This window comes from Heterocephalus glaber, unplaced genomic scaffold, assembly GCF_053883595.1.
Source record: "Heterocephalus glaber isolate CG9 unplaced genomic scaffold, H.glaber_assembly_v1.0 deba00001466, whole genome shotgun sequence".
Classification (NCBI taxonomy): Eukaryota; Metazoa; Chordata; class Mammalia; order Rodentia; family Bathyergidae; genus Heterocephalus; species Heterocephalus glaber.
The window spans coordinates 798,057-813,621 of NW_028258313.1; the positions used below are offsets into that span (position 1 = coordinate 798,057).

The 15,565-nt window shown below is 37.4% G+C and overlaps 1 protein-coding gene across 1 annotated transcript; it reads right to left on the reverse strand.

Moving 5' to 3' along the window:
* Window positions 1–12,348: 12,348 nt before the first annotated feature.
* LOC147826515 (olfactory receptor 14I1-like) lies at window positions 12,349–13,329 on the reverse strand. The gene has a single exon (XM_087181052.1). It carries the CDS (start codon window positions 13,327–13,329, stop codon window positions 12,349–12,351), a length of 981 nt encoding a protein of 326 aa, XP_087037178.1.
* Window positions 13,330–15,565: the final 2,236 nt, after the last annotated feature.

Consider the following 15,565-nt stretch of genomic DNA (forward strand, 5'->3'; position numbering starts at 1 on the left):
TAAACATAGCAATTCTGATGCTAGGCACTTGAGAAATGGGGAGATAGACTTTTTATTCTCTTTTTTACCTCTATTCTTCCATTTGCAGAAAATTTTATTGGTTTTAAAGTATCTGTCTCACTTCCCTATAGTCACTAATACTTTCACTGTGGGGAAAGACAGTGCAGAATATTAATAAACCTATGTAATTTGGAATTTAAAATTTTAAAAGTACACATTTGCGGTAGGTATGATTGCACTTGCCATAGGAAGTCGCACACTGAAATAACACATTTAATTCTGTTCACTCTCCTCCCATCTCCTTCTATATTCTTTCCCTTAGCAAGAATTCCATTGCACTTCTATAACTAGACTGCACCAGAAATCCTAAAAGCAGACTTCCAGTCAGAACTTGGGAGTAAATTCGATGAACAGCAGGACTCATACATGGACATTGGGTGATAAGTTCAGAATATTTCTTTATTATATACTATTTGGATTTATTAAATAAGCCATTTAGCATCTCTAGAGATTCCTGAAACTCATACATTGAGGGGAACACAGCTAACATGGTAGGAATCATACTATGCTCACAAGAGAGCAGGAAACACAGTTACATGATTAAGTATTGAAACACTTTCAATCATGAAATGATCGGAATATTCACTTCTAAGGTGCCTTGGATTTGCCAATGACATTCTCATTGTTCAAGATTCTAGGGTCACAAGACCATGTTCTCCCAGAACATATGCCCCTTCATATCTTTTTATATTGAGATCCCAAATTATATTTTGAGAGTCTGGTTCATTATAAAGTGTAGAAAGCTACTTAAATACTTTCTCAAATTATACAAGCTCTGGTCAAAATATACAGTGAATCTCTAATTTAAAGAATACAGTAAAAGTCACATTACCATTCACTGTCCTCAAAACACTCCAACTAGCTTCCAGCACACTCATCCCATCAAAACTGTCTCTTTCTGAAGTAGTTTCTGGAGTCTCATTTCATGGGTGTCTTTAGTTGTAAGGTCACATCTACCTTGATGACATGAATCTATTCAACATGCTTCCCTTTCATAGTCATTTTGACTCTGGGCCACACTGGACCAGCTGAGTGATCAGGTGGAAGAGGATGCACCGTCATATTTCCGTGAGTCTGCATTTCCTGCATTTCCATTGGATGACATCCATCAGGAATTCATTCACTGTGCATTTGATCACATCCATAGAGACACAAAAGAGGACTTGCAGAAAGTGGCAAGGATGAGGTGATTTTGTTCAAAATGAGGGAGGTATTTAGAGAGGATTGATCACTGTAAATTTTTAGAATTAAGAACTTATCATATATTGTGATGATTTCTCATAGTTTTTTTTAAATCGTGGGATTTTTAGGATGAGCTTAATGAGTACATTAATCAGGAAGAAGGGCAGTAGAAACTGCACCAAAAAAGTAACTGGTAATTATTATGTATAGAAGTGATGTCTAATTTCTTTACTGTTCCTATTTATTATAAATAGTATCTAGGGCTCATAGTTTACTGAGGGTCTCAAGACTTTTCATCTAAAACAAGGGTTAGCACGTGGGCTTTGTGAAATTTCATCCAATATATTTTCTTCAAAGACGAAGGAGTGAAGAAAGGGGAAGGGGAAAGGAAAAGAGGGAAGGGAAAAATGATGAGAAAATAAAAAAGTGGAAATGAAATCTATGTAAATAGGGAAGAGCAGAGGTGGTGAAGGGCACACAGGTAATGGGGAAAAAAAATAAGAACCAAGATATATCATGTACAGGTACAAACACCCAATGATAAATGTAAATGAATTGCATACCTAAAATGTACCAATAAAAGAACAAAAAAACCCTTGAAGTTATGAATTAAACACATGTTCACTATTACATGGGCCTTAAGTAACAGTTGGTGATAGAGAATTACTAATAAACAGAAGGACAAATTGAAGCAACTCTTCAGAGTATAGCTAGAATTTTTTTTGAGGTGCTTTGTATTCCAACTAGAAAAATAATTATATTATGTAATTAAAGGATTAATTAAATCATTGAATCAATCTGTTACAAAAACTTTGGCTTTGGGAAAGTGAATTTTTGTACATCATACAGTAGAAGAATATCACTATGATATAAGACATTGCTATCTCACTGACATTGTTATTTTATAGCAAATACTATGGATCATGGCATCGTGCAGAGGTTGGTGACAACTGTTCTTGTTCTTATAGTGTAAGTTTCTTGACCATATTATTGCACAATGTTGTGATAATTGTAGAGACAATTTCTTTTTGACAAAAGAAGCTAGAATGAGAATTGTATAAAAAATTTTGAATTTTCATATTGGCACTGAACTCCACTTGGAGGATTCCCATTGAGCCCGTTCATTGTACTGTAATTAGTGATTTAAAATCTAAAATAAGAATAATGTGTATTTTTCCAAATGTGAAAGATCCTTGAAGAAATGATTGTAAAATATTTTAAAAATCAATCCTGTAATGAATGAGCATTACTATTTATAAGATAGAGAGCAACAGTAGCATAGAAAAGCACTCCTGATTTTACCTAAAATATAAATTCCAGTACTTCAGAAAACATTGCATGTATCTCATTGAATTATTTTCTAAAATAAATTAATATAAACTGATGTTTTACTTAGGGAAATTCTCTTATTGTCCACAATTCAAAAGGGAGATAATTTGATAAACTATATTATTATTATATAAACTATGAGAAAAGTTAATAAACAGAAATGTTGAATATAAATAAATTAACATGTTAACTGTTTTCACTAATATTGCAGAGGGAAATGGGAAGTTAATTTTGACTGAATAAAGAAGGTTCAGTTGAAATGAGAAACTTGAGGAATGAAGGGAATGTATGAATTTCTCTTATACAAGTTCAAAAAATTTCTACAGTGAGCATTTTAATATAATTTCTCATAACCTAGAATACAGTTCCTTAATGTAATGATGCAATTTATCAGGCTTTCCAGGAAGTGTTGCTATTTGGATGCTATAAAATTTACTTTTTCATGAATGGTAATTGGAAAAGTATAATATCTCTCAGAATGAGCTATGCACTTGAGTTTCATAGTTCCTAGGTCCTCTGCCACAACAGGCCAACCACTCCCTTCCTGTCTCCCAGGACCAATTAGAACACAGTTTCCTGTATACAGTGTTCATTTGTAATAATTTTATCTGTAGTAGAAACTTAGTGAGAAGGGAAAACAAATTCTTGAAAGGAAGAAATGTCAACTTTCCCATTGCTGGAACAAAATACTCAACATGCACAGCATAGAGGAGAAATTTATTTTACCCTTCGATTTGAAATGATTCAGTCCATGTTTCCCTGGCTCCAAGGAAAAATACTAATGCAGAAGTGATCTCAAAGGATAAGTGCTCACCCCATGGCAGCCAGGAAACAGACAGAGAGGAGGCACTGGGAGGAAAGTTTTTCTGTAGTGATCACCTCCAACCCAGCCCCACCTCCCAACAGGACAGTCAGGTACTGAACTCCCCAAGATGAATGCACTGATGAGGACAGCACCCATGATCCAGTCGAGATCCAAACATATGAGGTTCTAAAGGGACAGTTTAGATCTAAACTACCAAAGGGTTTTTGATGTGATCATAAAACTACGAGTAGGAGCCACTGGAAGTATAATCAATGTGCCATGTAATGCACAGTGTGTGTGTGTGTGTGTGTGTGTGTGTTACCAAAGGTCACACTTGTGCATGGTGAGTATTACAGATATACCTAGAAATTTCATTGTTTTATGTAAAAAATCAGTGTTTTAAAATCATTGGATTATGCAAAGAGCTTGAGAGGTCATTTAACTTAAGATTTATTAGAGAATGTTATTTTTTATTCTGTAGTACCAAAGAGGAAAAACCTCAGTCCAACTCTTCAACAGATCACTGGGCTCAGTTCTGTAAGGCAGCATGCAGAGAGAGAAGACAGCTGTGCTGGTAAAGGGCTTTATGTGAGTGAGAACATCAGCCCAGCACCATGACCCAGCCCCCTCAGAGAACCCCATGTAACAGGCCTGGGTCCACACTACAGAAGACTCTGCTGCTGCCACTACTAAATCCTGCACAATCTGAGGTCTGTGCATCCTGAGCTTCTCAGGCAGTCTGTGAATAGCACCCCTTTGCACAACCAGCTCTTGTGAGCATCTCCTACCACATCCCTGGTGTAGGGTGAACCAGAGACACTGAAGTGCTTGTTCTGTGACTTTTGATTCCCATAGGAATTCAGTCTTAACCTGTAAACCTCTTCTCAAATTTGCTTCTGATTAGACCACATCCAAATATGGAGGCACTGCAGTGGATTTATTCTTCAAAGCTAGCATACCATGCTGAAAGAGTCACTTTCAGAGTAAAATATTCTCTGCTTTGCAGCTTGCAAGAACCATTGTTTTTCTTGGCGCTGCTGCTGGTCTGTTGTTTATCACTGGGGCTGCAGGTTCTTTCTAAGCTTACATTGTGCTTGCTGGGCCAGGTTCGGGGAGCAATTCTTTCAAATTCAAGTTACATATCTTGCAGTATCCCGAGCAAATAAAGGACAGAACAAGAAAAGAAATTGCCAGCCAGTGTTCCTCATGAACTTACATCTAATATTCCCAGCAAAACACAGGCAAAACAAATTTAACAGCACATTAAAAGTAAGTTTTAGCATAATCACATGGGAGTTACTCTTGGGAGGCAAATTTGTTTGAATGCATGGAAATCAATGTATGTGATACAATGGACTGACAGGATGAAGGACAGATTTATAGATCATCTCAATAGATGCAGAAAATCATTTGACAAAATTCAACAAACTTTCATGATCAAAATTCTCCACAGCCTAAGTGCCTATCAACTGAAAACTGGTTAAAGAAGATGTGGTTTTTCTATAAAATGGACTACTGCTCAGCCATAAAGAATGAGAAACTAGAGACATTTATAGCTAAATGGATGCATATTGAGGCCATACTCTTAATTGAAATAAATAAGGCGCATGTGTAAATACTGAATAGTTTCTCTAGTGTGAGAAACTGAAAGTATAAATAAGGATTAAAATGATTAAAATGAATAATTGATAATTTGAAGTAGGAAAAGGTCCAGAGGTGTAGGGGTGGTGGGAGGGGATGGGGAAAGGAAAGAAGGGAAAGGAAAAATTATGAGAAAAGAAAGAAATGGAAACAAAGTCTACATAAATAGGGAAGGGTGGAGGGGGTGAAGGGCACTCAGGGAATGGGGGAAAAATAACCAAGATACATCATGTACAGGTATAAGCACCCAATGATAAATGTAAACTTATTGTATACCCAAAATGTACCAATAAAATAATTTAAGCAAAAAAAATTCTCCACAATAAACAATCCAGTCACCATACACCCACAAATACATATTCACACACCCTAGTTCCAGGCAACTTCAAAAAGCCCCCATGTGAAGCATGAGGCTTTGTGAGGACAAAGTGTTACAAACCAAAGCACATATAAAGGATATATAATAGAGCAAACCCATCCCTGGTGTATAAGAAATACACATATCAAGCTACTGGAGAAATACCTTCATCTCTTGGTCAATGCAGCTCTGTTGACATGGAAGCAACCTAGGTGTCCCTCATCAGATAAGGGCAGAAAAATTCAGCATATACACTAATGGAATGTAATTATACACTCTTAAAATCAGGGAAGTCATGGCACCTTATATAAATATGTAATTGTCACCTATAACTAGATAAAGCTGGAGAAGAAAAGATGTAGACTCCTCTGTGATGAAACATTGGAAGTTGATGTATCTCGAGATCAAAGTGCTATGGCTCGCAGGCAGGAGGAGACTTCTGGGTAGGCATACTGCAGCTCCCAGCATAGAGAAGGCTTCCAGGTAGATGTCCAGCAGCTCCCAGCACAGAGGAGGCCTCCGGGTAGGTGTGCCACAGCTCCCAGCACAGAAGAGGTGAGCCATGTGGGCAGCAGGAATACACACACCCTAACCCCCCCACACTGCCCCCTGGGTCAAAATGAGAAGACAGGTAAACAAGCTACAGAATCAGACTTGCAGATCACCTACAGCAACCCCAAAGGGAAAAGAGATGGAACACTCTAATACTAAACAGTTGTGACCATAGTGCAAGACATGATTAATAAATCTGGAGAGGATACAGATAAGAAAATAGAGGAGCTGAGAAACATGATGAAATGCCAACATAGGAAACAAATTAAATCCATAAAACAGATGCAGACAGATTTCCAGGAGATTAAAAACTCCATTGAAAGTCTATGCAGCAGAATGAGCCAATGTGAAGACAGATTTTCAGGTACAGAAGATGTGATTGCAATTAGTGACCAGGAAAAGAAAAACTTCTTAAAAATTTTAAGGGACCACAAGAAATCAATCCAGCAGCTGCTAGATGATGCAAAGAAAAATAACATAAGACTGATTGGAGTCAATGAAGAAACAGGAGAGGATGCAGATGATATAAAAAAACTGTTTACAGAAGTGATGGCAGAAAAGTTCTCAAGCAGGGGGAAAGAATTTGACATGTAGATAATCGAGGCATATAGGACTCCAAATAGCCTTGATCAAAAAACCTACAGATAGGCATATAATTATTAAGATTCCAGAAACCCAAAAGAAGAACAACATTCTACAAGTAGTTAGAAAAAAGAAACAAATCACATACAAAGGAAAGCCCATCAGAATCACAGCAGACTTCTCAGTGCAAACCCTCAAGGCAAGAAGAGCTTGGAGTGCTGTGTCTCAAGCCCTAAAGGAAAACAACCTCCAACCCAGATTGATATACCATGCAAAACTATCTTTCAAAATGGATGGTGAAATAAGGTACTTCCATGAAAAAGATCACCTTAGGAACTTCATGAATACTAAACCAGCACTCCAAAAGAGTTTTAGACAAAATCCTAGGAAAAGACAAAGAGGATCACATCTCCAGGAAGCCCAGCAGAATGAATCCACCAGACACGACAAGAAATTAAAAGCAGAGGGGGAGGATCAACAAAAAGAAAATGTATGACAATGATAACTCAATACGTATCACTTATAACCATCAATGTTAATGGTCTCAACTCACCAATCAAAAGAAATAGACTGGCAGAATGGGTCAATAAGCCAGATCAAACAATATGCCACATACAAGAAACACACTTAATTCAAAAAGAAACTTATAGACTGAAAGTTAAAGGGTGGAAAACAATACTTCATCTGATAGGAACCCAAAAAAAAAGCAGGAGTAGCTATACTCTTTGCAGACCAAGTGGATTTCAAACCCAAACTGATTAAGAGAGACAAAGAAGGACACTATATCTGTGTAAAAGGAACAACCAAAGAGGAAGAGATGACAATCATAAATATCTATGCACGAAACACTAGTGCACCCAACTATATAAAACAAATACTAATGGACATGAAAAGTCATATATGCACTAACACAATAGTGGTGGGGGACCTCCATACTTCATTGTCACAAATAGATAGATCAACTAGACAAAAAACAAGCAATGAAATACTAGAATTCAATCTAATTCTTGAACATATGAACTTAACAGATGTTTACAAAGTGTTTCACCCCACAAAATCAGAGCACACATTCTGTTCAGCTGCCCAGGGGTCATTCTCCTAAATAAACCACATACTCACTCATAGAACATATTTAGGTAAGTGCAAATGAATTGAAATTATCCCCTGTATATTATCAGAAAATAGCGTGATGAAATTGGAGATCAACAGCAAAAGAAACTGCAAAAATTTCATAGACACATGAAAATTGAACAACACACTTCTGAATAACCAATGGGTCACAGAGGAAATTAAAGAAGAAATCAGACAGTTCCTTCAAATAAATGACAATGACAATGCAACATAGAATCTACGGGAAACAATGAAAGCAGTCTTATGAGGGAAATATATAGCAGTGAATAATCATATTAGGAAAACAGAGAGAGCCCAATGAAACAACCTGATGGTGAACCTCAAGATTCTATAAAGAGAAGAGCAAGACAAACCCAAAGCTCAAAGAAGGAAGGAAATTATAAAGATCAGGACAGAAATCAATGCAATGGAGACTAAGAAAACAATACAAATAATCAATGAAGCCAAGAGTTGGTTCTTTGAAAGAATCAACAAAATTGACAAGCCCTTAGCCAACCTTATCAGAAAAAGGAAAGAAAAGGCCCAAATCCATGCAATTAGGAATGAAAAGGAATGAAATTACAACAGACCCAGCAGAAATCCAGAGAATCAATAATACCTACTTCCAGAACCTATATGCCAATAAGAAAGAAAACACAGAAGAAATGGACAGATTCCTAGACATGTTTGAATTCCCAAAGTTGATGAAGAAGACCTAAAAATTGTACACAAACCAATATCAATCAATGAAATTGAAAATGTAATTAAAAACTTACCAACCAAGAAAAGCCCGGGTCCTGATGGCTTCACCACTGAATTCTACAAGACATTTAGAGAGAAACTGCTGCCACTACTGTTTAAACTCTTCAATGAAATTGAAAGGGAAGCAATACCCCAAATTCATTCCTGGAAGCAAGCATCACCTTGGTCTCAAAAGCACAGAAAGACCCAACCAAAAAAGAGAACTATAGGCCAATCTCACTAATGAACATAGATGCTAAAATTCTTAATAAGATACTAACAAACAGAATGCAGAAGATCATCAAGAAGATCCTACACCCTCACCAAGTAGGATTCATCCCAGGGAAGCAGGGATGTTTCAACATACACAAATCAATCAATGTAATACACTACATCAATAGAGCCAGGGACAAAAAACATGTGATCATCTCAATAGATGAAGAAAAAGCATTTGACAAAATCCAACATGTATTTATGATAAACACCCTACAAAAATTGGAATAGATATTCTCTACCTCAATCTGATAAAAGCCATCTATGATAAACCAAGAGCCAATATCATACTAAATGGTCAAAACCTGAAATCCTTCACACTGAAATCAGGAACAAGGATGTCCAGTATCACCACTCCTGTTCAATATAGTTTTGGAAACATTAGCCACAGCAATTAGACAAGAGATAGAAATAAAAGGAATAAAGATAGGAAATGAAGAAGTCAAATTGTCATTTCTTGCAGGCGACATGATACTCTACATAGAAAACCCCAAGAATTCCACCAAAAGACTTCTAGAATTAACCAAATTCAGTAATGTAGCTGGATACAAGGTCAACACACAAAAATCAATAGTTTTCCTCTACACATACAACAGACTCACTGAGAGAGAAAAAGGGCAAAAAATTCCTTTCACGATAGCATCAGAAATCTGAAATACCGAGGAATCAACCTAACAAAAGAAATCAAAGACCTCTTCTCTAAAAACTATAGAATTTTGAAAAAAGATATTGAAGGGGATATCAGAAAATGGAAAGACATCCCTTGGTCCTGGGTAGGAAGGATCCACATAGTGAAAATGGCCATACTTCCAAAATTGCTACATAGATTCAGTGCAATCCCAATTGAAATCCCAGCAACATACTTCATGGACCTTGAGAAAACCAAAAATTCATTTGGAACAAGAAGAGACCCAGAATAGCAAAAGCAATTCTAGGTAACAGAGACATGGCAGGGAATATTACAACCCCCAACTTGAAACTATACTACAAAGCTATTGTGATAGAAACAGCATAGTACTCAAAGAAACAGACCTGAAGACCAGTGGAACAGATTAGAAGATGCAGAAAGAACTCCAGACACACTCAGCCATCTCATCTTTTACAAATGAGCCAAACACCCTCGCTGGAGGAAAGATAGTCTCTTTAATAAATTGTGCTGGAGAAATTGGGTTACAACTTGCCAAAGACTAAAACTAGACCTATATCTCTCACAATGCACTAAAGTAAAATTGAAATGGATTAAGGATCTAAATATAAAAACAGAAGTGCTGAACCAGCTGAAACAGAGGTTAGGTAGAACTCTTGAAGACATCGGTGTAGGAAAAGATTTTATGAACAAAACCACAGTTGCCCATGAACTAGCACAAACAATCAACAAATAGGATCTCTTTTTACTAAAAAGCTTCTGCACAGCAAGAGAAAACTCCAGCAGTGTGAAGAGACAACCCATTACGTGGGAAAAAATCTTCATCAGTGGTCCCTTAGACAAAGGTCTACTATCTTGAATCTAGAAAGAACTTAACAAAAATCAGACCTCCCAGATCCAAAACTGGGAATCTGAAGTGAACAGACATTTCTCATACAAGTAGACATGGCAAATAAACATATGAAAAAATGTTCAACATCACTGGTCATTCGAGAGATGCAAATGAAAACAACACTGAGATTCCACCTCACTCCAGAAAGAATGGCTGCTATCATGAAATCAACCAATAACAAATGCTGGTGGGGCTGAGGGGAAAGAGGAACACTGCTCCATTGCTGGTGGTAGTGTTGACTGGTGCAAGCACTGTGGAAATCAGTATGGAGATACCTCAAAGAACTAGGACTGGAAGTCCCATTTGACCCAGCTATTCCCCTGCTGGGTATCTTCCCCAAAGAATTAAAAGAATCATACCACAGTGATATATGTGCACCTATGTTCATACCAGCACAGTCTGTAATAGTTAAACCTTGGAGATAGCCCAAATGCCCATCAACTGGAGACTGGATAAAGAGAATGTGTTTTTTTAAATAAAATGAAGTACTACTCAGCCATCAGAAATGAGAAATTAGAGACATGTATTACTAAATGGATGCACATTGCGGTGATACTCTTAAGTGAATTACACAGGGCGCACGTGTAAATACTGGATCATTTCTATGATGTGAGAAACTGAAAGTGTAAATAAGGACTAAAAGGTATAATAGGTAATGTGAAATAGGAAGAAAAGGGGCAAAGAAAAGGGGAAGTGGGAGGGGTAGGGGAAAGGAAAGAAGGGAATGGAATTAATAAAAGAAAATGGAAAAAAGGAAACAAAGTCTTTGTAAATAGGGAGGGATAGAGGGGTTGAAGGGAGGGCAGGAGAAGGGGAAAAAAATAAGAACCAAGAGAGTATGTAAAGCTGGATATCTCCAATGATGAATGTCATTATACTGTAAACATAAAATGTACCAATAAAATGATATACAAAAAAATAAAAAATATATAATTGGGATCAACCTTGTAAAAGACACATGGTGAAATAACAGCATAGTAGTGAGATAAATGTTAAAATAACTGTTCAATAAAAAAGAAAGAATGTTGATGTATCTCAGGAATCAGAAGAGGGTGAGCCATGTCCAGCCCTTCACCAGGACGTGAGGTCCATGCGGCTGAACACTACTAGTTTCTGCCAAGAGCAATAAATGTGGAGACTCACAGAGCCTGATGCACCTGTTGTTCCAGGGCTGGACTGGGGCTCAATGGGCACCAGTGCCTCTATGCTGAGGTTTTCCTAGGCAGGGCATCTCAAAAAAAATCTAGGCAAATTTTTGATTCAGTTATGAGACACAAAATTTCCAACACTGTGCTTAATTTAAACACTAGGTTGCAGGTTCTACTCTTGAGTGTCAGAAAAATAAAACTGTTTCCATTGTTTATCAATGAATTTGTGTGCAGTATTTGATGAGAAAAATGTACCACGCATGCAAGCATTACCTGTCACTCCCCAGGTAAAGTCCAGGAGCAGTCACCTTTCCATCTGTCTCCATGCTACAATGTGATATTTTTTTCCTTTATGCACAAATTTGAGTAAATAAACCATCAGGTTCATCTATTCATTCAGAACACAAGGAGAAAACAAACCTTCCAAAAAAAAAAAAAAGCTTTTTAGAAGTTTAGTTGTTTTGTGTCCTACTTTTCACTGAGTGAATCAATATGTTTTTAGCAAATGCAGCAAAGGGGCCTGTGAGGATCTCAGTGTGGATCACCCCATTGTGGCTCAGGCCTGAGTTGTCCCCCTGTCTAATCCCCTTGTTACTGATCCCAGCCTGAGTGGAAGAGCGAGTGCAAGGGCACAGTGCAGACAGCAGGGTCTTCTCTCAGGACCCCTCAGTGCGCTTCCCCAGGTGGGTCAGGTCCAGCACCTGAAGTTCTCTCAACAGCACAGGCGTCTCTTAAGGTTGAACACATGACTCATGCCTTGTTCATTATGGTGCTTATTTCTGCTCTTAACTTCATATATTGAAAATATTTTTAAAACATTTTGTCAAAATAGAAAAGACTTCTAGTGTTTCAGGAAAGGGATATAAAATATAAAAAGTACTCAGCAAGAAAATTGAGATATACATTTGTACTTTAGCATAAAAAACATATACAGAGACACATACAGACAACAAAAATACAGTTAGCTAAAAATGCACAGTGCACAGGTGTAGGCCAAAATTTAAGAATATACATCGTTAATGAATAAAACTACTTTACAACAATAGATGATGTTTTTGTTTTGGTCAAGAAATTTTTCACTGAAAGCTCAGGGAATCTCTGGAACATTCGTTGCAGAGCAGCATTCATCTCTCTGTTGCGTAGACAGTAGATGATGGGGTTCACAAATGGGGGCACCATGGTGTAGAACATGGCAGTCAGCAGATTCTTAAGGGATGCTTTCTTTGCAATGGGACCTAAGACAGCCACAGCCCCAGACATGAGAAACAAAAGGAGAATGGCCAGCTGTGGGGTACAGGTGGACATGGCTTTGTTACGGGCTTCCACTGAACAGGTCTTAAGTACAGTTGAAAATATATTAATATATGACACAAACATAAAGGCAAAACATACCGAGGTAAAGCAAACACTTACAGCAAGGAGTACAAATTCAGAAAACTGGACATCTGAAGATGAAATCCTCAGAATTTGAGGAACGTCACAGAAATATTGCTGGATCAAACTGGTCCTGATGAAGGGAAGCCTGAACATACAGCCTGTGTGGATAGCAGAGTAGACCAGACCAGAGGCCCAGGAGCCAGCTGCAGCCTGGGAGCACAGACTCGGGGTGATGATGAGCCCATAGTGCAGAGGGTGGCAAATGGCCACGTAGCGGTCATAGGACATGACTACCAGGAGGGCAATCTCCACCTCTGCAAAAAGTATATATAGGAAAATCTGTGCAGCACACTCTGCCAGGGATATGGTCTTACTGCCTGTCAGGGAATTTACTACAGCCTTGGGAACAACAACTGAGATGCTGCTGAGGTCTAGGAGGGCCATGTTACATATAAAAAAGTACATGGGAGAGTGCAGACGTGTGTCTGTCATGATGACAGTGGCAGTCACAAGATTCCCTGTTAGTGCTCCCAGATAAATCACTAAGAACAGCACACCTTGCAGAACCTGGAGCTCCCGGGTGCCTGTGACATCCATGAGGATGAATTCTGTGAAGATGGTGAGGTTGTCCATGTCTGCCCACCTGCTGTGGTCTCTGTAGAGTCAGAGGTTACAGTGAGCAGAGGATGCTATGAGCAGTACGCTGAGCACCCATTAGGCCTACGCTGTGTCTTCTAGTCAGGAACTCAGGAGACAATAATTTGATAAAATAAAATATCTTGTAATCTAATGAATATATCTGTTTCTGTTTTGATTTTCTTTCCCCAAACTGTTGATATCTTTTAATTTCTACACTCATAGGATGAGAGAATTAAGCAATACAGTATTTAAAATGAAATCAAGTACCAGAAATATTTCATTTTTCCCAGTTCTTTCAAAATAACTTTTTAAATTTTACCTGGACATCTCAAATATTTTTCCCATTTGCTTTAATCTTGTGAGGTGATGCCAGACCCATTGTAGGAGTGATTCTCTGTCAGCCATTGGGTTTGGAAATTCTTCACCTCCTCCTCATTTTCTAGGTCCTGGCCTGGAGAATGACTGAGATGCGGTCCTTCTGTGGCTCATGCTCTCCTCAGTTTCCCTAACAGATCTCATCCATGAACTTGAGCTTCCTTTGACAATGACTTTGATCTAAAGGACACCAGGCCGGTCACACTGCACATTTCTCTCTCTTCAGATGATCTTCAAGTCTAGTGTGTGATCCCTTTTTTCCACTCTTTGCGCTGTTATTTATGCAAGGAGTGATGTCATACTGGATGCAAAGTTCTATTTTCCTACTGGCCGTATATTTCCTATTTCATTCTGATATGTCCTTGTCTGCACATTTTATTAAAAAAATTGAAATCTCCTAGATGCAACCTTCCACTGGATATGGATTCTAATATTTAATGAGGTGACAACTTTCTCTGCAGACCTCCCCTTTGCTTGATTTTAGAGTTTGTCTAAAATCTCTTTATTCTAAAATTATTTTAACCTTAATTCATTTACCTCTGCTTGTTTTGAAGCATTCAAATAATTAAAAAAAAAATTGCTTACTAGTTTGGTTTTCAGTATTTAAATTAGTCATACCGAGAGATCTCATCTTTGTTTTGTTTTATTTCCATTGGTAAAAAGAGAATTTCATTATTATAAAATTAAAAACATTTTCTTTGGCATTTGTAATATTTTGTAGATAATTACTTTCCCATAAAAAAATTTTTCATTTTTCTGCCTTGTAATTGTGTAATAATAATGATTTGCTTACAGGGGTACATTCATGTGGCTTTTGAGTGTTTTACAATATATTTTATTGGAATTGTTTTCTCTGGTAATTCTTTGACTTACATGTGGTTTCTTCTCTTAGCTGTATTTGCAATAAAAAGACAATCATTTGGGCACAGAATGTCACAATCTAAAGCAAATTAATTGATGAAGCTGCTACTGATGACAGGGTGAGGATCACAGATACAAACCACACTATAGTGATTGAATTTCCTGTGTCAAAATGACAGATTGGGATCATCGTCATCAATTAGTTTCATTCTCCATCTCTTCTTACTACATGTCTTTCCTCTCAGTGTAAACAAATTCTCAAGTTTCCCTGAGCTGAATTCACCTTACCTTTCCAGTCTGCACAGTGCACTCTGATCCTGATGTGTTGAAATTATTTGGCCACAACTTAAAAATGTGAGCAACAGAGCAGGTCAGGCAGATCATACCCAATAAGTTATTAAATCAGTGAAATACCACATTTTATTTAAAGAAGCAGCAATATCATTTTAATACTGTATGACTTCAAGTTATCATCAAATTGAACATAATAGTGATCACAATAGACCTCTCAACCATTTTGTTTCTGCTAATTTAAACACTATGTTTAAACAAACACTATGGTTTGATTTCCATGAAATGCTCCTATAAATTTCATCTGCTTATACATTTGTCCATTTCTTCATTACTCTTTACAAACCACTTCAAGTCATTATTAAGTTAGCATGTCCTGGTGCTCTGTTCCACCATAATTTCCAATCACTATGATTTCTATCTTCTGACTTGGGCCTTAAATGAAACACGGTTCCTCCTGGATCATTTGAAAAAGTAACTGCTGAAGACAAACAGTAGAATCTGAAATAATCTGTCTATTTTATAGTACACATACCTCAGATGTGGCTGAAATAGTTACATTAGCTTAAGACTTTGAAATATACTGGTATTTGTCTTATACATTACTAATGTTAACAGAAATACAGAAATTAACACTAACGAAATTACCTGAGCAGTGGAGTAATGATTCTAACCTCACTAGCACGAATGTTGCTTGTGTTCA

Coding starts and splice junctions, on each gene's coding strand:
- LOC147826515 (XM_087181052.1), bottom strand. CDS start 13,329: ATGGACAACCTCACCATCTTCACAGAATTCATCCTCATGGATGTCACA.